The 27,165-nt window shown below is 38.5% G+C and overlaps 1 protein-coding gene and 1 long non-coding RNA gene across 4 annotated transcripts in view; one reads left to right on the top strand and one right to left on the bottom strand.

Moving 5' to 3' along the window:
• PARD3B (par-3 family cell polarity regulator beta) overlaps positions 1 to 27,165 on the top strand; it is a 977,832-nt gene that overhangs the window by 625,113 nt on the left and 325,554 nt on the right. For 2 of the 3 annotated variants that reach the window (XM_037166014.2, XM_037166017.2), the window contains exon 16: positions 6,392 to 6,436. The exons of the other annotated variant lie outside the window; for it this stretch is intronic. In XM_037166014.2, coding sequence (XP_037021909.2) covers positions 6,392 to 6,436 — 45 coding nt within the window. The remainder of the gene's footprint in view (positions 1 to 6,391; positions 6,437 to 27,165) is intronic. 3 annotated transcript variants of the gene reach the window in all.
• On the bottom strand, positions 658 to 26,157 carry LOC128626133 (uncharacterized). The gene is made up of 4 exons (XR_008390060.1): positions 26,062 to 26,157; positions 14,254 to 14,390; positions 11,654 to 11,741; positions 658 to 982 (listed from the first exon to the last, which is right to left on the bottom strand). It is a non-coding gene; the product is annotated as an uncharacterized LOC128626133 (long non-coding RNA).

Raw genomic sequence — 27,165 nt, 5'->3', positions numbered from 1 at the left:
CTGGCACTCAATCCACTGAGCCACACCAGCCAGGGCTTACATCACATTTTTAACTATCTAAGTTGAGGCAATGGGGTTGAGAGTCCAGGGAAAGCAAAGTGGTTGGAATGGGCAGTCCCAGAGAAGAAAGAAGTGCCAAGAGCGTGGACTCCAGAAATAGCTGGAGAACCTCCCGCATGTAGCCCAGAGCACACAGGGCAGTAGACTCCCTGGGCCGGGAGGACCCTTCGCAGGAGGGTCGAGGGAGCAGTACTCAGAGTTCACACGGTTTCCGATTCTTTGGAGAAAGATAGTGTTTACTGAATGGATTCAAAACAAATTAATTAATGAATTTATAAAGAAATGCTTGGATTTTCCCAATACTCTTTAATGAGTTAAAGACAATGGCATAAGAACATATGAAAAGTATTGGATTTTTCTAGCTTGAGATTTAAGCTCCCCCAGGCTTCACGTAGAAAGAAGGGATGTTACAGAGGTGACGGAGACGTTGGAACATAGGAGTAGTTGGGTAACCGCGAGGGAGCAGGTCCTCATTTCTTCCCGTGGCACCCTAGGCATCATTCAGAAGAAACTTCAGCTGCTGAGTCCCCACCAGCTGACTGCCAGCCAGCCACACAGCCAGGGAGCAGAACAGTGCTTTGAGGAAGCTTGCTGAGAGAGGCAGCAGCAAGATATGCATTAGCACCATTATCTTGTACTAATTCCCTAACCAATTTTTCAGAAAAAAACCTTGTTTATGTTTTTCGCTCTTTTGTTTTCAAGAAATGGAATAATTTTTCAACTCATAAAAATGCATAGTGCTGATGCAGAAAAAGTCTCCCTAAAGAGAAACAGTGTGCTAAAAAATCATCAATATAAGAAAACACTATAAATCAATGCACTAATAGTTCATGGTTGCTAAGGACAGAGCTTAATTTACAAGTTGAAACAGGTTTGCCATCCTTAAAAATTCTGGAAATCAATCAAAGATACAGCAATTGATCTGCAAAAAGAGAATAACATGATTTTAAATATTGGCAACTACATCAATTTTTTGAAGTTATGAGGGAACAAGTCTTAGAAAACACTTTATTAACCATTAAGATATTATTTGATATTTAGTTTCCTAGCAAACTATTCAAAGAGAAGTACTTGTGGCCTCATTAGAAGATACATTTGTGCTGTGCCAAACATCACCTTCATAACTGCAGTCTCTATTATGTCAAAGATATGGAAATCAAAACTTAAATGAAATAGCACTGTCTGTGTAAAAGGCAAGCATTGCATCATATTGTAGAGTGCTGCTTTACATCAAAGTACCTGAATATGAAGTAGTGAGAATCGGAACACATCTGCATATTCCCCATTCATGACATAGGGTTGGCATTCTCAGAGAGAATAAGTGTAGCTAATGGCAATCTTCATCTGAAGAGATTTGTGCATGTTAGCAATATACCCTCTCTTTCAGCCTAAGAAGAGCATATGGGGCCCATTAACTCACCAAATCTGCCACTGTTCTGCAAATTTTTATTAAGCAAGTACAGTTCCTAATAGTCACTTATATTATACAGTTCATAGCAAATGCTATCAATAAGCAAGGGGATTATTTCACCCTAGTGAGAATGTATTTGAAGTGTATAAGAAGGCTTCACAAAAGAATAAAACACTTTAAGTGATCACTGTATTAATATAAATGTACCCTACTGGGAAGCCAACGTGTTTAAGTATTACCTGCACTTTGACGTTTGCTGCTAACAAGTTCTCAGTGTGCCATAGTGTTCACAGGTTTTTCTCTCCATATTTTCTTTATGGTTTCTCTTCCATACAGTGAACCTGGCTGAACTTAAAAGGCTGTATGTGTTTATCCATGCTTTTGAAAAAGGTGCCATTGGTTTTGAGCAATTCTAATTAGTTCAAAGTTCTACAACCAGGATAAGTAGAAACACAGGCAGACTGGCCGCCATATTTTCCAAGCACATCCTCCTGAAGCAGAGGGCGGACGTGATGTTAACAACCATCCACACCAGAGGGTGTTCTTCTCATGGCCGTCTTTACACCTGACAGTAATCAGATCAGGTGGTGTCCATCAGCATTGAGGTGAATGCCAGGAAGCATGAGCTTAGGGTAGAAATCTCGTTATCTAAATAAATCCAAAGATACCTCATGAGGGACAAGTTCATGGTATTTAAATTTTAAGTATGTAATAGCAGTTACAATAAAAGTGTCTGAACTTTATCTTCAGAAGGACTGAGAACTTCACTGGTATGTCTTCAATTACTGTGATATCCCTTTAAAGGAATCAAGAGCAAGTAGTACCATCCCTTGGGTAGAACTGATAAGAAAGGGAATATATAGGCTAAGAAAATTTGAAAAGAAAGAAATAGAGCAACCTGTCATCAGAACTGGAACAAGACACTTTGGCTCTTGCTCCATCAACACTTTCTTACTTGGTGCTTTTGGTACCTTACCATTTTGGAAGAAAGACCTTTCCCACGCCCAGCCCACTGATCTTTCACTCTCTGGTAAATAAGGTCTTTGTTCAAAATGACGCGCCCTCACACTCACGCTGGTGCTGCTCCGCTCACTGTGCTATCTAAATATTATGCAATGAAATGACTAGACTTAAGTTCCAGCCCCAGGAGATAACTTTCTAGTAGCTCTAAGGTAATCTGAGTTATAAAGGAAGTTGAGTATTAATTATAACACTTGTCATTTTAAAAAAGTGGTGATGGTGTGTATAATTTTACCTCATTTTCTCATTTGCTACTGTTATTTAAATCATTTCCCAGCACTAAGTATGTGCATAAAAGATGATTGTTCCCAATTTAACCTTTTAAATAAAATGAATTCTATTAATTAAGTCATTACAGTTCTCTCTCTTTCTATTATGTTTATTCATTTATCTTCTGTCCTAAAGACAGATATCTGTGTCGGTGAATATTTTGGTGAGAGACCCTTAATTTTTATGCCTATCACTCATTTGGAGTTTCTACACTGTTTTTAAAAATAGCATATGTTAGTGTTGTAAAGAATTTCAAATTGTCAATTAAAATAATGATAAGTATGCCTACTAAGAATAATACTCAGTATGCAGCCAAAAAATTAAGAAAGTACCATGTTTAACCTAACATGACTGGGAAATTTACAGTATGTAAATTGGCTTAGATTTAATGGGATGACATGTCTGTTTAAAAAATACAGGCAAAAACAACAAAATTCTACCCTTCTATGAATCTCTTTTTCAGAATGACTGTAAATAACACCATATAGTCTGACTATTATATTTTCTTTGCTTTCATCCTCTACGAGATGAACTAGGAACTGGGCAAACTGGGAGGTGAACCCTGCCTCCCATGTTGGATTATCCGTGAGATAGAGTTCAAAGCACCTGGCACCCCACCTGAAGCACAGTGCATTCTCGATCATTGTATCCTCCTATTCCTCCTGAGCCCCAGCCAAGTTAAATCCTAGAGTCCACCACCAAGACCAAACTCATAATCTTTACCACTCTCACAGTTTCCATTTCTCAAATGTTTGTGTTATAGAAAATATATAGCTGGCACTGTGCTAAGTGCTTTTGTACATAATTTTTAATTTTATTCCCACAATTCCCTGCATGGTCATTTATTTCTTATTTTACATGGGGAAACTAAGGTTAAAAAGAGCTTTGTCGCTTGCCTGGTAAAGCTGGAATTCAACCCACATTTATCTCAATATTAGCTATCATGTTATTCTGCTTTTCTGTTTAGTTTCTCATCAATAATAATGATGATAGCTAATATTTCTCAAGCACTTACTATATGATCTTCTAGATACTTTGCATAAATCTACATATATAATTTTTACTTCAAACCTGTGGAGTAAGCCGTATTATCCTCATTTTAAACATGATGAAATTGAAGCACAGAAAGTTAAATTAAATTGCATACAACTAGTAAATTTCCATGTCAAGATCTTAACTCAGACCAGTGACTTTTCATCTGTGAAATGGGAATGGATATTTTAGCTTGAGCCTACTAAAATTGTAGAATTCCAAACATGTTTAATTAAATTATAGCCAACACTTGTGAGTACTGGTCACCACAGAAAGATTTCTGTTAAAAACATATATTCAGATAAAAAGGATAAGAACTTTCAACACATGGATGCCTGTCGAGTGTTTAATTTATGTCGCTGGCGATTCAGAAAATACAATAGCTCTTCCGTGACTCATCACAATCAGAGCGGTTTAAAAGACCGTGTTTCCCCTCCACCTCAGAGACACGCCTCAGTTTCTTTGTCTACAAAGAAAGGATAAAACAACACCTATCTTTACAGGCCATTGTGAGGATTAAATGAATTAGATGTAAATTGCATAGAACAGCCTGTGATTACAAGTACTCAGTAAATACTATCAACTAGTATTTTTTAATCATTATGATTATTTTCCAATATTTTTCTATTTATACAGTAGATTCCACTGTAAGAGTTTTTCGACTTGGGAAAGACAGAAATTGGCCTCCCAATCGGAGCCTAATAAGCACAAACTGACATCTCCAGCTGGAAGTACAAAGAAAGCTCCAACAGTATTTTGAAGCAGTTAATACCAGAAAAATCACAGACACACAGTGCTTTTATCTAGAAAATAAAGACATCACTAAAAAAAGAAGGGTCGGGTAGGAGTGAAATATCGATGTTTAGTAACTGGGTGAATGAAATGTGACTAGTTGGCCAAGGAAGGAGGGGCGTATTACTCTGAGACCTGCCTGGTTGTGGGGAAATGGGAGAGGTCCTTCTCATTAGTAAAGTTCCCCTCACCTTTCTTCAACCCTGGAGCACCAGTTTTATAGACTAACATTAACAGTGGCACATGGAGAACAATGACCAGCTGTTGTTGAATGTTAAAGCGACAATCCGTGCAGAGATGCTTCAGGGTTAAGACCTTTGCGTCTACGTTCATGAAAAATATTGCTTGACGGCTTTCCTGTAATATTTCTGCCTGATGTCTGAGTAACACCAGCCTCATAGAATGAGTTGGGATATATTCCTTCCTCTGAATTTCTTGAAAGAATTTCTGTAAAATGGGCATTATTTCTTCTTAAAAGTCTGGTAGATAGAATTCACCAGTGAAGCCATCAGTCTAAAGTTTTCTTTGTGAAAAAGTTTTAGCTAAAAATTCATTAATGAAACAACCTAGATGGCTATTCAGATGATCTATTTCTCCCTGTTTAAGCTTTGGTAATATGTGTCTTCCATAAATTTATCTATTTCATTAGAGCTGGGTTCATCTAAAGTTATTTTCCTCCACTTCTGAAGCAAGGTACCTCTTTATATTCTACCTGGTGTTCACAAATTAGGAAGTTTCTCGCCCTGGCTGTTGGAAATAGTGCCTGTTCCCAGCCCCGCGTGAACTTTGGACACTGTTCCCTTTTTACTTTGAGGTAGTTCTCTGCCATGCCAGGTCGCGATCATCCGTATTCAACAAAATACATGAGGGGCTCTTCTACAAATCTCAGAAGGAACTGTGTATCGCCCTCTCCTCTCTAGCTCTCTGCCCCACCGACTCCATCTGCCTTGGCTTCCCTGGACACCCAGCTGCATGCCCTCAAGCTGGGAGATCGTGGGGCTCTGCCTAATTCCCCTCCCTGCAGCACAGTCTGGAACCGCTCCACACAGAAAACTAGAGCAGTTGCCGGATTCACGTCACCTGTTCCCCATCCCTCAGGAGTGCTGTTCTCTCTTGTCTGATGTCTAACCTCTCGTTTCATGTTTTGTCCCTTTTACATTTCTTAGGGGGATGATAAGTCTGTTCACTTTTACTCTAGCCTTATCAGATACAGAAGTTCAGTATTGAATGTATATAGTGCTATTATGTTTAGAAGTTTTACTATGTATTATACATTTCTAGGCCCATGCATTTAGTTTCTCCTTTTTGCAAACATGAAAACAATAATCCAGTTTTTAAAAAAACTGGAAATACTGAAAATTAAAAGAAAATTAAATTATACTTATAGAAATCATGTGTGTGTGCATCTTAATAGCTATTTAAAATATCTACCAATGCTCGCTGTAGGAGAGGAGGAAGAAGGGGGAGTGGTGGAAGGAAGGGGAAGGGACTAGTCAAAGGGACCCACAGATGTGGGCAACGGAGAGGGGATTGACTGTGGGGGCCAGGCTGGGCTGGGCAGAGGGGGCAAACAGGAAAAAAATTGGAGCAACTGTAATAGAATGAACACTAAAAAAAAAGAATAGAGAAAAATAAATAAATAGAATATCTACCAATAGAAATGACGTACCCCAGGTAAGCTGGGAAAGTTTTTTCTCAAATCCTTGCCAGTAAAAGATATAACTTATTATAAATCTATATTTATTTAGTTCAGAAAATGGCTGGTTTACAAGCAGACTGATCCTTGTCTCTTTCGTTTCTCCTCAGTGCCAGATGAAAGCAAAGTCCATTCACTGGCCGGACACAAACTGGGTAAGAAATCCCTTGTAACCGACTTTCTATTCTTCTTCCTGGAAATCACTGGCTCTGTTTGAGTAGCAGTTGGAATGTATTTCCATCCACTAGTCACTGAGAGGCTTGCTAATTAATACACGAGTTGTCTCTGGCTTCCATGAAGATGAATTATTGCTTGGCTCTGCGTGCCGTGGCATAATGTATGCTGACTCAAAACGTTTGAGAGGAAAGAACAAACGGGTCCAAAAAAATGATTCTAAAACCAAAACTCTCCAACCTGTATGCCAGCAGAACATGTAGAACAACAAAAACATTATAAAGACACCCAAGGAAGTTTGGAGTTTTTTCCCATGATGACTTTTGTATTAAAGTGATTGGACAAAAAGTTCCAGAATAAGAACATTTGCTCATCTTTTCTCTTCAACAAAGAATAGACTTTTTATGTGACATCAAAGGGGACCAGACCCAAGGCCACTGTATTATCTTCCTTAGACTCAGGAATGAGCTTCCTGGAGGTTCTCTAGAAGCTCCACAAGGATCTCCAAGTGTCTCCCGGCCGCTTATCATGTGTGAGAAACATTCAGGTCTCAAATCCAAGCTGCTTCTTTGTCGCCTATGGGCTGCTTTCTATTCCTCCACCCTTTCCTCATCATTCATTCACGTTAGTTGAAAACACTTACGGCCACTAGGCTAGTGGACACTGCAGTAATCGCTGTTCTCTACGGGTGCAGTATTTGGGGCAGAAATATCCATTTTACTCTTAGAATCGCCACTCCAAACAACAGGACGGTTATAATTTGTTGACATCCCTCTGTTTCTGAAACAAAGAACTCTTTCCCACCACCATGCATCTCCTGGGCTTATGTGCCAATTTTGTTTTCAGCAGTAAGTGGCCTTGATGCCTCATTACCTCCATCATGTTCCAGGGCAAAATTATGATTTTTCTCTTTTATTCTTTCTCCCCATTCTCTAGTGATAACAGCAGGGAAGGCTGGTTCACAACACTTAGATTTCTTTTTCCTTTTTTTTTTTTTTGCTCATCCTAATAAAGAGCCTGAGAGTTTGGATCACTGTAAAAGAAAAGATTTGTGTTGGCAGGATAAATTGCCACATGCTGGACAAAGGATAAATTGCCACAACAGACAAGGCTTGTTCCAATCATCCTCGTCCATTAAATTCTCTGCTACTGAAAATATTTTTAAGAGTCTGAGAGGGAAGTTCTCATGATCAAGGAACCCCAAAGGATGGCCTCTGTTATTTTCATCTTAAGCACATGGTACTGCTTATAGTTATAGTTCTCCTCCATTTTAACACCTGAAGATGAAAGCATTTTTACATATTGGGATAGACTTCCAGGTAAAAAGTGAAAGCAAGCAGTCTTTAAGAATGTTTATCAATTTGGTTTTTGAAAAGGAGGTAATGATAAACTTTCTGGCTTTATCCAAGAAATCAAATTTTATTCTAATATTCTTAATTCCCAAACAAATTACTATTAGCTAGTAACTAAAAGTTATTGTCAGTCTCTTTAAATGAGAGCATTGTTACCTTAGTATCTTGCTATATTATTTTAGGTAAATGTGAATGATATGTTTTTATATAGTGTGATATGCAAATATTAATAAGGAATTACTCCAAGTATAAAACTTATAATAGTCTTCTAAATAAAAATGTCAAAATAGCATAACTTGAAAGCTGTCAGGTAGGTTCATTGTAAACTCCATGTGGCAGCTTTAACTGGTTGATAGCAGTTGTGTCTCCAGTCCCCGTATTACTCACATGAGCCACACTGTGTACATCCATCAGAAATTTTAAAGAAGATTTGGGATCATAATGGAACTGTCATACAATATTCACTATCCTTATTATTTTTCTTTTTAAAAAATATATTTTATTGATTATGCCATTACAGTTGTCCTATTTTTCCCCCTTCATTCTCCTCCACCCTGCTCACTCCTGCCCCACCATTCCCCCCCTTTCGTTTATGTCCATGTGTCACAAGTTCTTTAGATTCTATATTTTCCATACTAGTCTTGCCCTCCCCCCTGTCTATTTTCTACCTACCGTCTATGCTACTTATTCTCTGTACCTTCTCCCCCCTCTCCTCCTCCTACTACCCTGTTGCTAGCCCTCCATGTGATCTCCATTTCTATGGTTCTGCTCCTGATCTAGCTGTCCTCTTAGTTTGCTTTTGTTTTAAGCATGGTTGTTAATAACTGTGAGTTTGCTGTCCTTTCACTGTTCATCTTTTTTATCTTCTTTTTCTTAGGTAAGTCCCTTTAACATTTTATATAATAAGGGCTTGGTGATGATGAACTCCTTTAATTTGATCTTATCTGAGAAGCATTTTATCTGTCCTTCCATTCTAAATGAAAACTTTGCTAGATAGAGCAATCTTGGATGTAGGTCTTTGGATTTCATGACTTGGAATACTTCTTTCCAGCCCCTTCTTGCCTGTAAGGTCTCTTTTGAGAAATCTGCTGACAGTCTGATGAGAACTCCTTTGTAGGTGACTGTCCCTTTATCTCTTGCTGCTTCCAGGATTCTGTCCTTCATTTTAATCTTGGCTAATGTAATGATGATGTGCCTTGGTGTGTTTCTTCTTGGATCCAACTTCTTTGGGACTCTCTGAGCTTCCTGGATTTCCTGGAAGTCTATTTCCTTTGCCAGATTGGGGAAGTTCTCCTCTATTATTTGTTCAAATAAGTTTTCCACTCATGGCTCTTCCTCTTCCCCTTCTGATACCCCTATAATTCGGATGTTGGAATGTTTAAAGATGTCCTGGAAGTTCCCAAGCCTCTCCTTATTTTTTTTTAATTCTTGTTTCTTCATTCTTTTCTGTTTGGTCATTTTTTTCTTCCTTCTGGTCCACTCCTTTGATTTGAGTCCCAGTTTCCTTTCCATCACTATTGGTTTCCTGTGCCTTTCCCTTTATTTCAATTAGTTTAGCCTTCATTTGTTCCTCTAATTTGTGACTAAAATCAGCCAGTTCTGTGAGCATCCTGATCATCAGTGTTTTGAACTGTGCATCTGAAAGGTTGGCTCTCTTTTGGTCGCTTAGAATTATTGGCTCTGGGGCTTTGAGCTATTATTCTTGAGCCATAATGTTTTGGTCTGTTCATACCTGTTACATCTAAGGGGCAGAGCCTTAGGTGTTCACCAGGGTGAGGCAACCCAGTCACTGGCTTGTGACGCTGTATGTGGGGGGTGGGGTCAGAGAGGGGCAATGATGTTTGTTGCACTCGCTCTCGGATTTCAGTCCCCTCCTCTGCTTCCCGCAAGCAAACCCGGCCCCCCTGGTGCTGGCTTCCGGGTATGTGGGCCTATGCACCCTCCAGGACCCTGTGGGTCTCTCCAACAAACTATCTGTGAGCCTGGGAGCCTCTCCTGGCACCTCAACCCCAACAGTCTTTCCAGTTGGTACTTTTAGGCTTTAATTCCCGTCGCTGGGGCCCTAGCCTGAGTGGTCTGTCTCACTGCTTGCTCCTTCACTTGGTGTATCTGTGCACAAATGTGTGACTGCAGTCAGCCAGCTGCCTTGAGCCCTCACTGGGTCCGCCTGTTACCACTCCACTCCTGGGATCCACCAACCACCGCTTGCATTTCCAGGTCAGTCTGGCCAATCTTTCCTGCTCGCCCCTGCTCCGCTGCTGACTCTGGCCCTCTTACCAATCTGGCTGAGTGGTTCGTTGTTATTGGACTTCCATACAGTTCAATTTTATGTGTTCTGGCTGCGTTTTTATTACTGAAACTTTGTCATCTTTAAACTTGGTTGTACGAGGAGGCACAGTGTTTCCACCTACGCCTCCATCTTGGCCAGAAGTCTATCGTTATATTTTTAAGTAATTTTATATCCTATCATGGCATCATTTGAGTTTTTGATTGGCTGTCTATGGAACCAGAGCAAATGCTGAAAAACAACCAAAAACTTGATAACTTTGAAGCAAAAGTGGCATATGATAAAACACAGTGAAGAGCGCTAAACAGTTCCCTAAAATTATATACTTTAGAGTTAAATCAAAAGCACTCTGTAAAACCTTACTAGCAGTTTTGAGAAAATTCAGAGCAGCATTGAAGAAAAATATGCTACTAACATTGTAAGTTTATATACTCAAGAATATACCCTTCCCCATGCTCTATATTTGTTTCTTTGGAAACTGTAATGATTCTCAAAAACTTGTCTCTCACTTAAAAGGTAACCCCCTCCTGTGTTCTGCATTTTTTTAAGGTTTTTTTTTAGATTTTATTTTATTTTTTATTTATTTATTTATTTTTTATTTAGAGGGGAAAGGTGGGAGAAAGAGAGGGAGAGAATCATCAATGTGTGGTTGCTTCTTGCACAGCACCCACCATGGTCCTGGCCCACAACCCAGGCATGTGCCCTGACTGAGAATGGAACTGGTGACAGTTTGGTTCACAGGTCAGCACTCAATCCACTGAGCCACACCAGCCAGGGCTGTGTTCTGCACTTTTGTTCAGCAATTTCTCATAGGCTTTGGTGGTGGTGGTGAAAGAGGATTAAGGGTTCTTCAATACTGGCAACCTCTTTTACTGACAAAGTCATTTAAAAAACTAACCTAATATACTCTCAGTCTGCTATAGTGTGTGACCACTCCACTGGTTATGAGTTTGAATTGTAATGTATACTTACCAATGTCAAAATGAGTCATTAAACTTTGTTTCACCTTTCCCTTCCCCAAATCCTTTCTTCACAATATTTAAGCTTAAAAACAAAAGTGATTTCTCTTTTGCTAAGAAGAAAGAATATCTCCCTCTGTCTATTTTTAATTGTGGAAATGTGGACAGTTTCCACACAATCTAAGACCATCAAAAAGTTAAATTAAATAGTATATGATGACCTGAATCTATCAACCCATCCTCTTACTCGGAATGATATGCAAGATTTTAATAAATTCATCTGAGTTAAAATTTCTTCTGCATCAGCTACTTAATGTGTAGAGGGCCATTCTGTGCCAATTTCCATCTGTTGGTCTGGCTTGGATACCTCCCAAATTTGTGACAGTGTTTTTGGCATCCTTTCCTTGGCTTAATTTTTAAATAGCTGATTTCTCAGAATTCAGATCAAATCAAAGGCTCAGGTAAGATAATTTTTCTAACATTTTTGGTCTCAAAGGTAGTGTTCCCTCACCCCTTCTGGAATCAATCCACATATTCTGAAGACTCCTCTTGTGCCCTCCCTCAGGTGCTTCCTTCCCCTGGAGCACAGTATATTCATACCTTGGCAAGAAAGAAAGCAGGATGTTCTCCTTCTTATAACTGCAGGGTCCTCCTCTGTGTACAAAAGGTGTCTACAGAATGGAGAGACCTACCCAGAGAAGTAAGAAGCAAATGTTTGCCTTTCATTTGGTTTTTTAAAGAAAACTCACAAGTTTCAGAGAGCCTTGAAAAACCATTAAGGTGTCTATTATCTCTTTCCCTACCTGTCTCACTAATTGAATTATAACAAAATTCAAATCTTTGCAATGAATAATTCTGTGTATATATGTGTAGGATATATATGTAGGATATGCATATCCTATATGTAAAACATATGTAGGATGTATATACACACATATTTATATTCAAATCTTACATATAGTCAAATATATATATGCATTTTAAACAATATATATTTTAGTATATTTATATAAATTTTAAACAATGAAACAATACATATTTTAAATAATATATATTTTTAAAATACATATTTTAAATTATATTTTAAATAGTAAAGCCAATAATTATTTGTTTATATTACATATTATAAGGGGACATTAGAATCCAGAGAAAATGGCATCGAATTTGGCATAGCTTTAAAGAAATGCTTTAACTTTGACTATACAGCTCATATAATATGTCCGAGAAGTAGCATTTCTTTTTTTTTTTTTTTTGCATACTGAATTGACACCTACACCAGTAGTTTTATGCTCCTCAGCATTCAGACAGAAAGGACTTATAAATTTCACCTTTTTTACTATGTCTTCATTTTTTGTTGTTTTGATTTACTGCTGGGAGCTGTTTTAATATGTATTGACTGTCTGCAAAGATCTCTGCTGACCCAGCTCTTTCAGATGATGCAGTACTAAAGAAAGCTGATGACTTCTTCTTTATGAGCTCTGACACATTAATTAGCAAAATGGACTAAAAAGCTTTCCTATTTCTATTTTAATTTCTTATATTCTCAAACACCTGTCTGTAGAGCTGTAAAGCAGGCAAGTCTGTAAAAGTAATGGTTGGCAGTAACTCCAGACCTTTTCTGAGACAAGTTTATCAATTAATGAGCAAATACTTATTAATGATCTAGGGGGATTATCTTCGTGTGAGGTAACTTGCAGCCACTAAGTCTGTTGATATCTTAACACATTTTATTGATGAAGAAACTGAAGCTCAGGTCATTCAAGGACTTGGTCTCTCAGCTGTTAACTAGTGGGTTTAGGATATGAACCAAGATAGACATGCTTTTGGACATTTCATTTTCCACCAACATGTGCCTAATACCTCACAGTCCCAGTAACTGAAAAGAATATAAGAGCAAGACAAAGTTCTAGTTGGGAGGCATGGTACACACATTAAGATAGTCCATAAATCCTTATTTACCTCTTGTAACCTCAACCTCAAGGAACACAGTAGGTATAATTTCTTTAGCAAGCTATTACCTACTTCAGTGAGCCAGAAAGGGACATCTGACCATCCTTACCTTTATTTCCCTGCATGCATGTATGCACATGTATATGTGTATGAATGTATGGGGCACATTAAGAGATGTATGACAGAAAATGTGCATGTGATGTGCATGTATTATGTATAAATTATAGCAGAAGTACATGTGATGTATATCTTTATAGCTGAGATTGAGAGTGTAGTGTTCAGGTTGCTAACATGGCAGACCCTACATTCTGTACTAAATGCATTGTGTGTAAACTTCAAATCTAAAATGTTCAAATGTGGCCAAAGGAATCTCTGGATCATTGCAAAAGAATAGAGCTCTTTAAAACATAAGGTGATTGGGTGGTCACTTTAATACAGGAGCAATGAGTTATTAAGTGACATTTCATAAATTTTGTTGAGTCTTAGTATTCCATATTTTTATAGAATATCTAAGTGTGCATTTAAATTTTGGAACAACACCATGGTCATTTTTCATATTTGAGTCTTCTGATTGGATTGCTGTTTTTTTGTCATGTTTTATTATTGCTGATGAGGAAATAAAACCTTGGAGTTAGTGGGTTAGTGGGGTTAGTTCAAGTCAGTAGAATTGAACTCTGTTTCTTTCCTTAGCAATTGGTTAAGGCAATACTGCATGGTTATCTGTTTGGACAAATATCTCAGCTGAGTACTTTGATAGATTTTGTAATTGGAACACACAAGAAATGTACACATTTCTCATATATTCCAGCTTTGCTTTAGATTTCCATGGGGTTCAGGAAGTTTTCATTAAAAAATTAGCAATATGTCTTGGATTCTCCCATGCAAACTTGATTATGAAGCGACCCTGGCATTTCCCATGTTGCAAAGATTACTGTACTCTACTCTCTAAAATTCAATGAGTCAAGTTGAGTTAGAAAAATGTCGGTCTTTTTAGAAATGAGATAAGATTCTTCACTATTTAAATATGGTAAAGATGTGTGCCTCTCTGGATTTTATAAGTGAATAGAGTCTACAATTTCTTACAAATCAAATTTCAAAATTAGTTATTTCTGTTCCACTCACATTTATTAAATGTCCATTCTGTGACAGGTACTGCATTAAATGCTGGAGATACAAAATGACGTAAAATATGCCATCCGCTTTAGGAAAACAATGTTTATAAAAGCAGTAGAGGAGAAAGACATAAATACCTAGTTAAGTATTTGGCACATTCGTATTAAAGAGCGCAGTGCAGAAGTCTCGCAGCAGATGTATGGCTGGCTTCGTTCGGACTGGGACTGGGGATCGGCTGTCATGTTTCGGAAAGGAAGTGCTTCCACAGCAGGATCTGAAAGGTAAATAAAAGTTCGAGAAATAGAAAAGGTCAGTGAGCTAACACATTTCAGGCATATGGAAAGTTATAAAAACACAGAACATCGTGGTATGTTCAAGAAACTAGAAGCAATTCATTGTGTCAGGAAAACAGACTAACAAGGAGCAAGTAGGGAGATCTTAAATCTTAGGGAACTCCTCCCAACTGAACAGAAAACAAACAGACTAACAGAAAGCAAGGAAAATAGTTAAGACCACTGCAATAGTCCAGGTAAAAGATCATGTAGGCATAAATTTAATGGGTAGCAATGGGAATGGAAAGAAAAATAAGAAATATTCAATATTTAGGAAATAAAGCCTTGAGTTGTTGTGGGTTTTTTTTTAAATTAAACTTGGTGAGGAAGAGGATCCAATTTGAATCTCACTGTATCAGTGAGCCACTGTTGCAACTTTGCTGCACAATGAAACAGTAAACATTTATTTCTTGACCATGTATCTTCATGTACGCTGGGGTTGGCCGATCTCAGAAGTGTCTGCTTGAGCTTGGCTCCAACCTACACTTTAGGTCCAGGTTTTCTGCATGTGTGTCTCATTTCCCTTGGAACAAAGGTTTCCTGAGTGAAGTACCTTTGAAAACAAGGGTGATAAGATGAAGTTGGGGTAGATTAGGAGGAAATACATAAGCTACATGCCAGAGCCTTTATGTAGCTAGTGCCATGCAGGCACAGGTAGCAGAGGGGAAGGAGCAGAAGGAGCAGAGGGAAGTGTGGCAGGATGGCATGAGCTGGGAAGGAGGAGGGATTCTATATGAGGGTGGAGGAGCAATGCACTCGAAAGTGGAAAGGACAACTAAGGAGGAAGTTGAGCCCCTCCAAACCCAGACATGCATGGTATAGGTGAGAAGGAACAGCTTCAAATGAGAGGACTACAGGAGAAGCAGATGTCTTAGTGGGTAGTTAGATTTCAATTAAGTCAGAGAATTTTCAGAGAACAGGTGGAAACTGAACAGTATTTTGGCAACCATGGAAGGATAGTGGGTAATCAAGAAGTCAAGGTGGAAGTCTGGGATGGAGGGAAAGTGGGACCGTGAGTCACACAGGAAGATGGACAGTGTGGTGGAAGTTGATACCACAGGAAGAATGACCAGGGGCCTCACATCTCGGGAAAGACTGAGGATGGCAGGAGTGACTGGCCTGGTTTGCTTATATTGCTATGCAGTTGCCAGAGAATTAATAATTACTCTTCAGTGAATGGTGAAGGCTTGGGCCAGTGTGGACTCAATGGTAACCTGAATGGATTACTTTTGTAGAGAGCTCCTGTCTCTAAAGGTTGGGGAGATGAAGTTTCTGGAGGAAATGGTCCCAGAGTTACAGAAGGTTTGAGAAGATGCCTAATTTTCACTAGATCTGGTAATTGAGAGATGGCCATTAGCAATCACTTCACCTAGAGTTAATTTCAGTTGACAGGAGAGCAGGAACTGAAGAAGTGGCTTGAGGAGGAATGGGGGCAAAAAAAAAAAAGCATAGATAGTCTTTCCAGAGAGACGTATCTGAGAAATTCTTTTATTGTTCTACTTTATGCTATTAATGAAGAACATGGAACCATGTTTCAAGACTGAGAGGAGAGAGGCACTTATGAGAGAATGAAGAAATAAGAAAGAGAAAATTGTTAGAGGATAGGATTAAGAGTGTAGCTTTATAGCCTTTATAGTGTAGTTGACCTTAAAGAAGGTGGGTCAAATTGTAGGGAAAATGGTGAGGGGTGCATGAGTGCATAGATAAATTTGAGGTGGAGGAAGTGAGAAATTAAGAGCAATAATGATCTCAATTTTCTCAATAATGTTGAAATCTGCACATAATGGAGTTGGCCAAGAATTTAATAAACACTACAGATGATAGGTAACTCATGTTGAGTTATGTTTAAATCATTGAAGCAAAATTGGACAGGAAAGTTAAAAAATAATGATACTTTTACACCTATACACATATATGCACACTACATTCAAATGCTGGGTTACAGATAAACTACAGTTTTGCCCCCAACTAAAATCTTGTTATCGCTTACAGTTGCATTTTCAGTATTCTATTTATGTTGGAATTGTAGAATGTTAGTGTTAGCAGACAGGGTACCTGGCCCTGAGTGCATCAGCCTAGGGCTGGATGGTAGTGTGTGGGTTCCTGACTTCATGTGGGAAGGATGTCATAACACAAGTCCAGGTGGTTCTGAGGGTATGTTTGTTAAAGCTGGGAACAGTGAAAGAAGGGCTTGGTATAGAAGAAGCAACAGGAGTGCCTAGGCTTGGCTGCCTGAGCTCACTGGGAAGTCAGAGACAAGGGGGCTTTGGGGACAGATTCAGGGGGTTAGCCTGGGACTAGCTACTGCTGCCCACGACTCTTGTGATTGCAAGTCTCAAGGTCCCTTTCAGTTTAGGAGATGTGTGTCTGTGGGGGAGGAAGTGAGGGAAGAACGGGGGAAAGGGCATGGCCCAGGCTGCTCTTCACCAGGATCCATGTCCGCGTCTTCTCCCTCCTCCTGGCTGGCTTGCCTGCCAAACATTGTCAGTGGAAATTAGGCTCTTCCACAGGATCACAATGAAAGCATTCAAGGACCCATGCATGGGAGATTGGGGTGTGACGTGGTTTATTTGGGTAGAAATAAAAGCTGCACCTGGGTTTCCATTTTCCCAGCTCTGTTCATCCCACTGTGGAAAAAATCTAACCTTGTTCTCAGCAAGACCAAAGCAGAAACCAGTGTCATGAGTTTCTGCTTCATATTAAAGCTTAGTTCTCATGGAGCCTGTAGCATCTGTTGTGGGCCCCAGTAGCTGCTAGACCCACATAGTCCCAAGCGGCTGGGAGAGAGAGTGCATTTCTTTGTTTCCCTGGGATAATATTAGCTTGGGCTTGGGACAAACCATGTGCTTTTTCAAGAGAACTAATCGGTGTCCCAAGCTTTCTTGGGTTTTTGATAGGCCCACCCCCTAATTAGACTGACAGGCCTCTTTGGTCAAGGCCTCCCCACTTTGCCCCTTCCCCTCCACCAACAACAATCCAGTACCAGAGGGGATGAAGGGAGCAATGTTACTCCCCTTGGTGGTGCCATGCTGCAGTCTCCTGGGGTGTGAAGTGGTAGCTTTCTAGAGAAGCAAACAGGCTTCCGTTCCCCAGTTTATTAAACTCAATGTCTCATTCCTTTTGTTCCCCTTTTCTTTATTAATAATTAGTTAAATACCAAAGGTAATATTAGGCCTAAATAAAGCATTATATATCTCTACTATAATCAGCTTACTTATTTGAATGATCGAGGCCCAGGAGGGAAAGCTGTTCCCCTATCAAGGACCCAGCTGGTTAGTGACAGGACTTAGGCTCAGATCTATTTCAACAATCTCTTGCTTTGTGAATTCTACAAGTTTTTCCTGGTTTTTTAATCACCAAAACTATCATTAAAACCTTAGAATTTCCCCAAGCCCAGCATGTATACCAAAAAGATAGAGCAATTTGGCACAGCCCTTATCATTTTCCTTTGAGACTCTCGCATTAAAACCCTCCAAAATCGAATCAGGTCCTGCACACAGAAACTCCATATTTCATTCAAAGTTTATACTAAAGACTTTGTAACAGTCTATATTTATTCATAGTTACTATTAATTATACTTTCTACTTTATAGTTTCATTCCATTTATTTTTTCCTAAATATAAATGCATAGGACAAACTGTTTTATTATGAGTTCCAGTGAACATTTGTTGATACTGTGTATTTTGGTACGTATTTTTCCCCAGGCCCTTATATATTGATATTTACATTACAAAATTCTCAATAATAATTTATTATCCTATACCTCTCATTATTCATAACTCAACAGTTTATCTTTGAGGATAAAATTTACTATGCTTAAGCGTGCACTGATTAGAAAATTTATGGTTTCTAACATTTTTTGAATTATTTGAAGAAGTAAAAATAATTTTATAAAGGGAAGAGACTATTTCTATACATGTCAAATTCTTCCAGTGTGGCTGACTCTCAAACTTCACCATCCATGGGGAATATGTGTCCTTTGTGTTTAGAAAACAGCAGTTTGGAACTGCCCATTCTAATAGTGTTTGTAAATGCCAGAGTGAACATCTGCAGGGAGAAATGTTATTAAAGGGTGACATGATTGTTGATGATACAAAGAGAATGTCTGACATCAAACTTTACTGTATGCTGAGCCATCTGTACCCAATGATGAATTAGCTCTGAAATTGGAGAGGAACAACAGTAGGGAGTGACTTAAATACAACTCACAGATGCCATCAGTAGTCAGAATATTATTGTATGAACTCAGATATACCCTGGGTGAAAACAAATCACATTCACAAAAACACAGTAACTACAAATTTTAACTTACAGTGTGAGCATCCATTCTGTCCTCTTTCCTTTCTTTTTAGCTTTAGAATAGCTTCAGTAAACTTTTTGCAATGAGAATATCTCAATAAAATCACTGGATGCTAACCTACTAGCTCTAGATATGGCAGCCCTTTTCAAGAGTAGACTTGGGAAGAGCTAAGAAGCTTTTTAATTTTTACCTAATTATTTTAGAAGGCTTATATTGAGACCTCAAATTAAAAATCACTCCTCTAAGGAAGATACTGTATGTGTAAATTTGTTGTGGAGTAAAAAACAGAGACACTCTGATTCCAATGACCCAGAGAGGTTGTAAACTATTTGCTTGCAAGACCTTGGCTGTCAAACTTCTACGGAAAACCTACTTGCCAGTGTTAACTGAATGGCAGTTTAGCTACACCAACCATGGTTTTAGTTCAGAAGTTTTCTCAGCTAAAAATTAGCCAACATGGAGAAGGACAACTTTAAAATCCAACCTGGGGAATCCAAAGATGAGCTCTTACATAATAGATACCCAATCTACATTGAATAATACAATATGTGTCCAGACCTGAATTTTGTTTTTTAATACCTGATAAGGGTATAAGACTGCCAACTAAAGGTGAGAAATATTTTAGACTATCTTGGCTTTGATAATTTCAGCATTACTTTATATTAGATGGCATGTGTATGTGTGAGTATAAAAAACATAAGTTTCATAAATGAATACTGTTCTGGGGGTGGAGTGTAGAAAGGAGGCATTAAAAGATTATGAATTTTCTACAACAGTGTTTTCTACTTAAGAAACCTTCATTTGTTGCCATGTTCAGGCTTCAGCCACAGGGATAAATGTCAGTATCTCCAAGTCACACCATGGCCTTCATCACCAGTACCTTCAGCCCTCCCTCTTGCCACCATCCCCTCCACCTCACTCCACCAGCCACATCCCACAGGCTCTCCTCACAGAGCTGTTCACCCTCTGCTGCCTGACCACATTGCTGGTCTCCAGTTCTCGGAGCCCCTGCTGAGCTCCGAAGCCCTACCTCCCCCAAAACTGTCTCCGCTCCCTCTGGCACGGGTCTTTTCTGGTTTGTAGCCTTCTTTAACTTCAGGTACCTCTAGGCTTCCTTTTTATACTTTTTAACTTCTCTCACCTTTTCTTGCCCAAATTCACACCTGTGCTTCTTCAGAGCCAGTCAGCCCACAGTATCCCCTCAGGCTGTTTTTTGTTTTTTTTTTTTTTTAATCTCCTTTGATTGGCCATCCTGGTTTTCTTCACCATTAATAATCCCAAGGCTCACCTTTCCTCACGTAGGCAGGAGAACTCTCGTACCTACTGAAGAAAAGGGGAGGAACCAACAACCTTTATTAAGCCGGTGTTTATTGAACACCTACCATGTGTCAGACACTACACCAGGTGCTGCAAATACAAAGTTGTACAGAATGTGGATTCTGCCCCCAACATGCTCACAGCTTAGACACAGCAATAGGAGCGCAGACAGTGAAAATACCATGTGCTTATATATAAATGCAGATACTTGGAAAAGGTAACAGTGGTTATCTTTACTGAGAGAAGAAGATTGAATCTTGGGTTCAAGGAGGACTTTTGCATTATCTCTAGTATTTGAACTTTTACATTGAGACTATAATTATGTGCCTATTGGGTAATGAAAAGTGTATGGATTTTTGTCAATGAAAACATTTTGAACATTATAAAGCTTCACTTGCTGAATCTAATCATAGCAATAGTGCACAAACGGAAGGATCTGGCGTGGGGACAGGCGCAGTGTGTACAGAAGGACCACGGGCAAAGGAAGGAGGCGGGAGGCCGAACACCCTGAGTCATGCTGGAAACCTACCTGGGGCCCAGAAGTGTTTCAGGGAAAAGGAGTGGAGAGAGGAGTAAGCATGAGGCACCTGATTTATGGGCTATTGGAAAAAGTGCCAGTGAAAAACATATTTAGGAAAATTGAAATGCCCCTGTCAATTTTTTCTATCCTAGAAATCAGGAATTTAGTCTTTGTAATTTATTTGGTAAGGCACCCGCATGAGGCTATGTATGAAAATGTTCTTTTTTAGAGTTTCATGATGCCCAACTATGTCCAAGAAAAGCAGAATTATAATAGGACTAATGATAAATATCTAAAAATTAAAGAGGAACTTAAAGCAACCTAGATTACTTCTTGCTCAAATGCGAATGCATTCCCACTCTATTATTAGAAACCACACACCCGCACCAATCGACTTACAAATTCTACCCCATCAAAACAAAACCAAGAATGCTTTCATTAAACAAGGTTAAAAATGCATGCCTTTTTAAAACAAGGCCAACTGCAAAAAGGGAGAAAGGTAAAATTCAGACAGTTTTGTGAAATACCGTGAGGTGTCATGAGGGAGATGTCAGAAGTATTTAGAAACGTCAGTGACACACTGGTGCTGGAGACTTTCACTTACTGCACTGACATTGCCTCAGAGAAAACACTGCTGCTGGTAGGTTAGTGGCCGAGTGACCATGAACCATTTTAAGTGATGTATGTGGGCAAACACTTTTTATTAAAAAGTATTTATCTGTATTAGAGTATTACTGCATCTGTACCAGTAAACTACTGGTTTTCCATTTATCAGAATTTTTAAAGAACTTTACACTGTATTTTTTAGTTACAGTTTACCCTCAACATTATTTTGTATTAGTTTCAGATGTGTAGCATAATGGCCAATCACACTGTACAGTGTTCCCCCCGCTATTTCCAGTGCCCACCTGGCACCATCCAGAGTTATCACAATATCATCGAATGTATTCCCTATGCTGTCCTTTACGTCCCTGTGACTATTTAGTACGTACCAATTTGTACTTCTTAATCCCTTCACCTTTTTCAACCACTCCCCTAAACCCACTCTCCTCTGGCAGCCATCAGTCTGTTCTCTGGGTCTGTGAGTCTGGTTCTGTTTTGTTTGTTTATTTATATTGTTCTTCAGATTTTGCTTTTATATAATTTCTTGGCTGACTGCTTAACTGAGGTAAAATAACATTTGATTTACTACTTCTAAGAGGGTAGTCCTATGGTTGAAAATTCTCAAAAGTTAATACTTAATAATATATATATATATATATATATATATATATATATATAATTATTATTTTCCCTATCTAGAGCCACAACAAAGAGAGATGGTCTTGGACCCTTTTTGCTGAGGGGGTCCTCTATTCAGGGATGAAGTTGTGAGTCCACCCTTCTACTGAGGTTGTAGGTCCTTTTGAGGGTCCCTGCTTTAAACTCTCATGTACTTTTGTCTCCCAGATCCTCTAAGATATCATTATCACACCACTTCCCCAAGCTCCAGATTCCTAGTGTCAGCATTTACCTGAAGGGCAGCTCAACCTTCAAGTTTGGTTGCTTAGCATGATTCATGCTTGATTTTTTTGTTTATTTTTTATTTGTCAAAGGGTTTGCTTAAGAATTTCCCTGAATTTTGTATAAGCTAAGCAATGCATTTAAATGTGTATTTGCATTAATTTATCCAAGAACTATTTGTGTTTTTATCATCAGGACTTTGAGAATTGATATATTACTGGAAATAGAAGTCTAGAGTCCAGTAATTGTTGGCTGAATGAATGAACAAAAGAACAAATGAATGAATGAATGGTTATCCTTTCTAAATGGCTGATTCAAGTAAACCATTTTGGTCCAGTGCAGGTCAAAACGCACCTTAAGCTAGGTTTTATCTCACTGGATCTGGATTACTTTTGATAAGACAAACCAATTTAAAATATTCCTTTGAAAAATATGGAAAACCACATGACAGGGGAACAAAGTGGAGGATGACATCCATAATATACTGAGAAAGTTTGAAATGGAAAATTCCCTTTAATAAGAAACCACATAATAAAAAGTTCTGGTTATATTTGTAGTTACAAGCTATGGCTTATTACTCTGTCTAGAGAATCTTATAATGATTCATTGTTATAGGAAGAAATAAAATAGGGCTCACAAAGGAGCTTTTATCAGATTATAATGTGCCCTGTCGTAAAGTGGGAAAGAAGAGGTGTATCTGGCTATTTGTTGTCGAAGCTTATGTAGGCCTTGGATCAGATACTTATTAGAATTCTTTCTGAACCCCTGGGAAGCTTTTTGGACTGAATTCCTAGCCATGACCACACCCGAAGTGTAGTGCCTGAGAATGCTGCTCGGTAGGTCCTCTAGGTACTAAAACAAATCAAAACCAGTCCAGTTCATTCCAGCAAAAGCTGTCCTCCCATATGTTCTTTTTGTACCACATACTCTTTGGCTTTTCATCTTTCTGAAGACCAGAAATTCTGGTACTTTATAGAATTTTAGTGTAACTTGTCAGCCATGTAAGACTTGTGTTACCCTAGAGTGTGAGATGAGATTGGCCAAGGGATGACGAGCATTCAGATGGAGTGTCAGCTCCCAGGCCTGTTTCTGAAGCACCGCCACTGCTGTTGGAGTCTGCGGGAGTTAGGGAGCCCCCTTCATTCTCTGGACCGCAAACAGTAGCTGGGTCAGCTTTAGGAAAGTGGAGGAAGTGCTGGTTGTAGTTGTGGCTGAAGAAATTAGTAAACTTTTATTTTTCTTTTCTTCTCCGTGCCTTTTCATCTTTTGTTTCTGTGAATTAGAATTTCTGGACATGGCAGCCAGGGCTGGCATTGTGCACACAATACCCTTGGCTCCAAAGAGGTCGCAAATTTGGACCGTTTCCCAGATTGTACATCTGCCCCTCTAGCTTGCATCTCAGAGCATATGGCTGTGGCAGAGGGGGCAGATGAGAAACTGTCTCCACAGTGCTTTCAGAGAGGAAGAGACGGGAAGCTTCTTAGTTGTTACTTGAGTATTAACAGAGTATGGGTAGAACTGTTTGTGAATTGTCCTCAGTAAATTAAAATGTACACAATGCATTGTGGTCATAGAAGCCAAAGTAAGTACTGCCTAGTAGGAATACACATCTGACCTCTGTTGTTAAGGAGCTTACGTGTCGTTTGAAATGACTACAGCAGTACCTGCAGGGGGGGGGGGCGGGATTTGGAAGAGTCCATTTAGTGCTTTACATTGTATTGATTTCTCAAGAGCTGACGTATCATTTCCCTTAAAATTTTATTTCTATATGCAAATACTTATTGGAGTAATTAACTCACTTCAGAGAATGCTACCGAATGGCAACATAGGCCCGAGGCCCCAGGTTGCTGTCTCACTGCTGAGAGGATAATGCTTTATGGTCCAGGAGAAATATCAAGAGTAAGGACAGATTAAGGGAAAGAGATGGGTATGAGAAAAGATGTACCTATCATTACTTATCCTGAGCTCACCTGTCACTTTTGTTCTGAATCCATCCCCAACTGTTTCTTCCAAGGCCTTCTTCAATCGGTTAACAGCTTTTTTTCTTCCACCTTTACATTCTTCCTCGTCACTGACTCCTTCCTTTAAATCAGGAGGAATAATCAAAGTGAAAAAGAAACAGTGGGCTGGAAATATGAGTGTGTAGAAGCAGGGAGAATCAGATGGAAGTGGATCTAAAAAAGCACTGTACAGAAGTAGGTGCAGCCAGTAACCAGGTGCTGAAAGCTTTGTTTTCTTTGCCAAGAAGTCTCGCTTTGTCATGGAAATGACAGAGTGACCATCTAAAAATTAAAAATCAGACTTTGTCATATTCCTCTTCTAAGCTTTCAACATGGAGCAACTACATATCTACATGCAAAAAGAAAAAAAAGAACCTATACCTTTTACTGTATGAGGAATTAAGAATGGTTCATAGACCTAAATGTAAAAGCTAAAACTGAAAAACTTCTAGAAGCAAATGGGAGAAATTTTAGTCATAGTGGATTAAACAGAACAACTTTTTAGGACACAGTAAGACTATGAAGTATAAAAGGAAATTCAAGAAATTAGACTTTATCAAAATGAGAAATACTTTTTCTTCCAAAGATACTACTGAGAAATGAAAAGACAAGCCACACTGGGGAAATGTTTGAAAACACATATCCAGAAGAAGATCTGTATACAGAATATACGCGATCTCTGGACCCCAGGGAACACCAGTGTTTAAGGACAAGCAAAGGGCCAGCAAAGACTTCTAAGCTACTTTTGATAAGCAGTAGTGAGAGGCTGAAGATGATTGTTAGAGAGAAGTGGGTAGAATTGCTATTAGAGGGTATATAAGACAAGTAGATAGGACTTGATAACTTCTTACATTTGGGGGCAAGAGACAGGGGGACTCAGAGCCGACCTGAGACTGTGAAGCTGGAAGATCAGCAGAAAAGTGATACCTTTAATAGGAAAGAAAAAAATGCAGGAGGAAAAGCCAAGTTATGATGAAGAAGCATTTGCAAATATGAGTCTGGAACTCAAGAGATGTGTCAAGGTCAGCAATATAGATTTAGAAGTTATCTACATAAAGCCAATAGTTGGATCTTGGTTTTGTCCACATGATTGCACAGATTAAATTAAGTAATAATTCTTTTAAAGAGTTTGAAGCCATTAATTGATTTGGTTAACTAGAAGCCTCAGATGAAGGCACAGGCAGTTACTAGAGTTAATGATCAGTCTCATTTTTTGCTATTATCATGTTCAGTGGCTTAAAATGACTACGATGTTTCTCTGAAAATGAGCAGCTGTCTGGAAAGGCGAAATTTCTAGCAGTTATAAAATTGATACCAAGTTAAATCAATTTATATGTTTATATTCATAAAACATCATAAACATGCAAATGTGACCCTTTTGCAAGTTTTTAAGTATTAGTGGGACAAGAGTGCATACAAGTCATTATGCATGGAAATTGGCACTGACTTTACCCATGCAGTCTTGTGTTTCCTTTAAAGATTCAGTTATATGTGTGTTTATTGTATTAGTCATCTGTTTTGATCAACTGACAAAAGTCAGCTTATACACATACTTCCACTTAGTAAAATAATGTTGAATAGATTATGATATGTTCTTCCTAAAGTAGTTAGTATTATCTTCAGAGGTTGATAGATAAATTGTCTTATTATTTAAAAATACTTTTTATTGTATATGCATAAAAGGTACAGGTTTGCGAAGAACAACTTTTTTATATCTATCATAAATTGATAATTCATATTATACACATATACGGTATTTTAGTTTGCGTACTTATTATGCCATGTTTGCTGGTATTAATGCTGCAGTTTTTACAAAAATTGCTCTATGCTGTCCTCAGAACAAGCAGGAAAAACATAACATTGAAACTGGATGGAGTCAGCACCAATAGCATACTCCACGATGAATTAGTATTTCTTTTGAGACTTAAACAAAGAAAGGGCTTCCAAGAATGTGCATTGAACACCTACTTACCTGTGGCCTTTGGGAAGAATTGGGGTGGTGAACGGAACAGATGCACTTTCAGGAGTTAATATCTGATCATCAAACTCTGAATGCTAGGAACAGTCTGGAATATTTACTTTGGAAATTGATGTGAAGGGCTCTGCAGCTTCTTTTCTGTCATTGACTTTTGAGATACTGCTGTAATTAGGACATTGTTTTTCAGCCTACAAATGGCATAATTTCTGTTACAGTGATCAGGGTGGAATGTCAGTGCTTTTTTATGTACCATTTTCAATATTGTCACTGATACCAAGACTTCACGGAAGAGATGGTCAATGCAGTGTAGTTATATAGATGTCACTTTTCATTAGTTTACTCTCAAAAAGAAGGAAAAAACTCCTAGGGGAACATGGGTAACAAGGAAGATATTTTATTTTTTTAACTAACATTCATTGCTCTTTTTAACACTTGGTACTTATTAATTACATTAAGTGTACATCACATGCTAATATGGAAAGTTAAGAAATATTCAGATCTTTGAATTTTCAAGAAGTGAATTTTACCAGATACAAATTTATTAAATTAAACAGGCTATTTCCTAAAGCTTAGAAATCCTCTGTTCATATAGATTTTTATCATCTTGGGACTTTGCCAGTGACATAAAATATAAATCTTAAGAGAGGGCTTTTGATTTTTACTAAAAGTAACTTGCACATCCTGTAAGACATCAATCACAGGACTCATTAGGAACATCATACTAAAAAATTAAAATGATTCTTATACTAAGATTATACCACTCTATTCTTGAAAATACATAGCTTCTCATCTGAATATGCTTTGCCTTTTAGAGTTCCATTTTAAGAAAGTAAAAGTAATTTTTGATTAAATATCTATTGATTTACTGTCTCCCAGGCCCACCAAATGGAGTTTTCTAAGACTAAAATGCAGTTACCTCTAGAATAAATTTTGGCAGCTGAAATGGAATTTGGCAACTGTTTAACTGGACACAGAAAATTCACTGAATTTAGAACAAGAAGTAAAGTGGACAGTATTTTATCTCATTCAGGATGCAGTGGTATTTTAAGGAGGGATAATAATAAGGTGGCAACCCAATATAATAAATAAATGAAAATG

This window comes from Artibeus jamaicensis, unplaced genomic scaffold (genome assembly GCF_021234435.1).
Source record: "Artibeus jamaicensis isolate MK-2021 breed Jamaican fruit bat unplaced genomic scaffold, CSHL_Jam_final contig_1015, whole genome shotgun sequence".
In the NCBI taxonomy this organism is placed as follows: Eukaryota; Metazoa; Chordata; class Mammalia; order Chiroptera; family Phyllostomidae; genus Artibeus; species Artibeus jamaicensis.
This window is presented reverse-complemented; position numbering and strand designations above follow the sequence as displayed.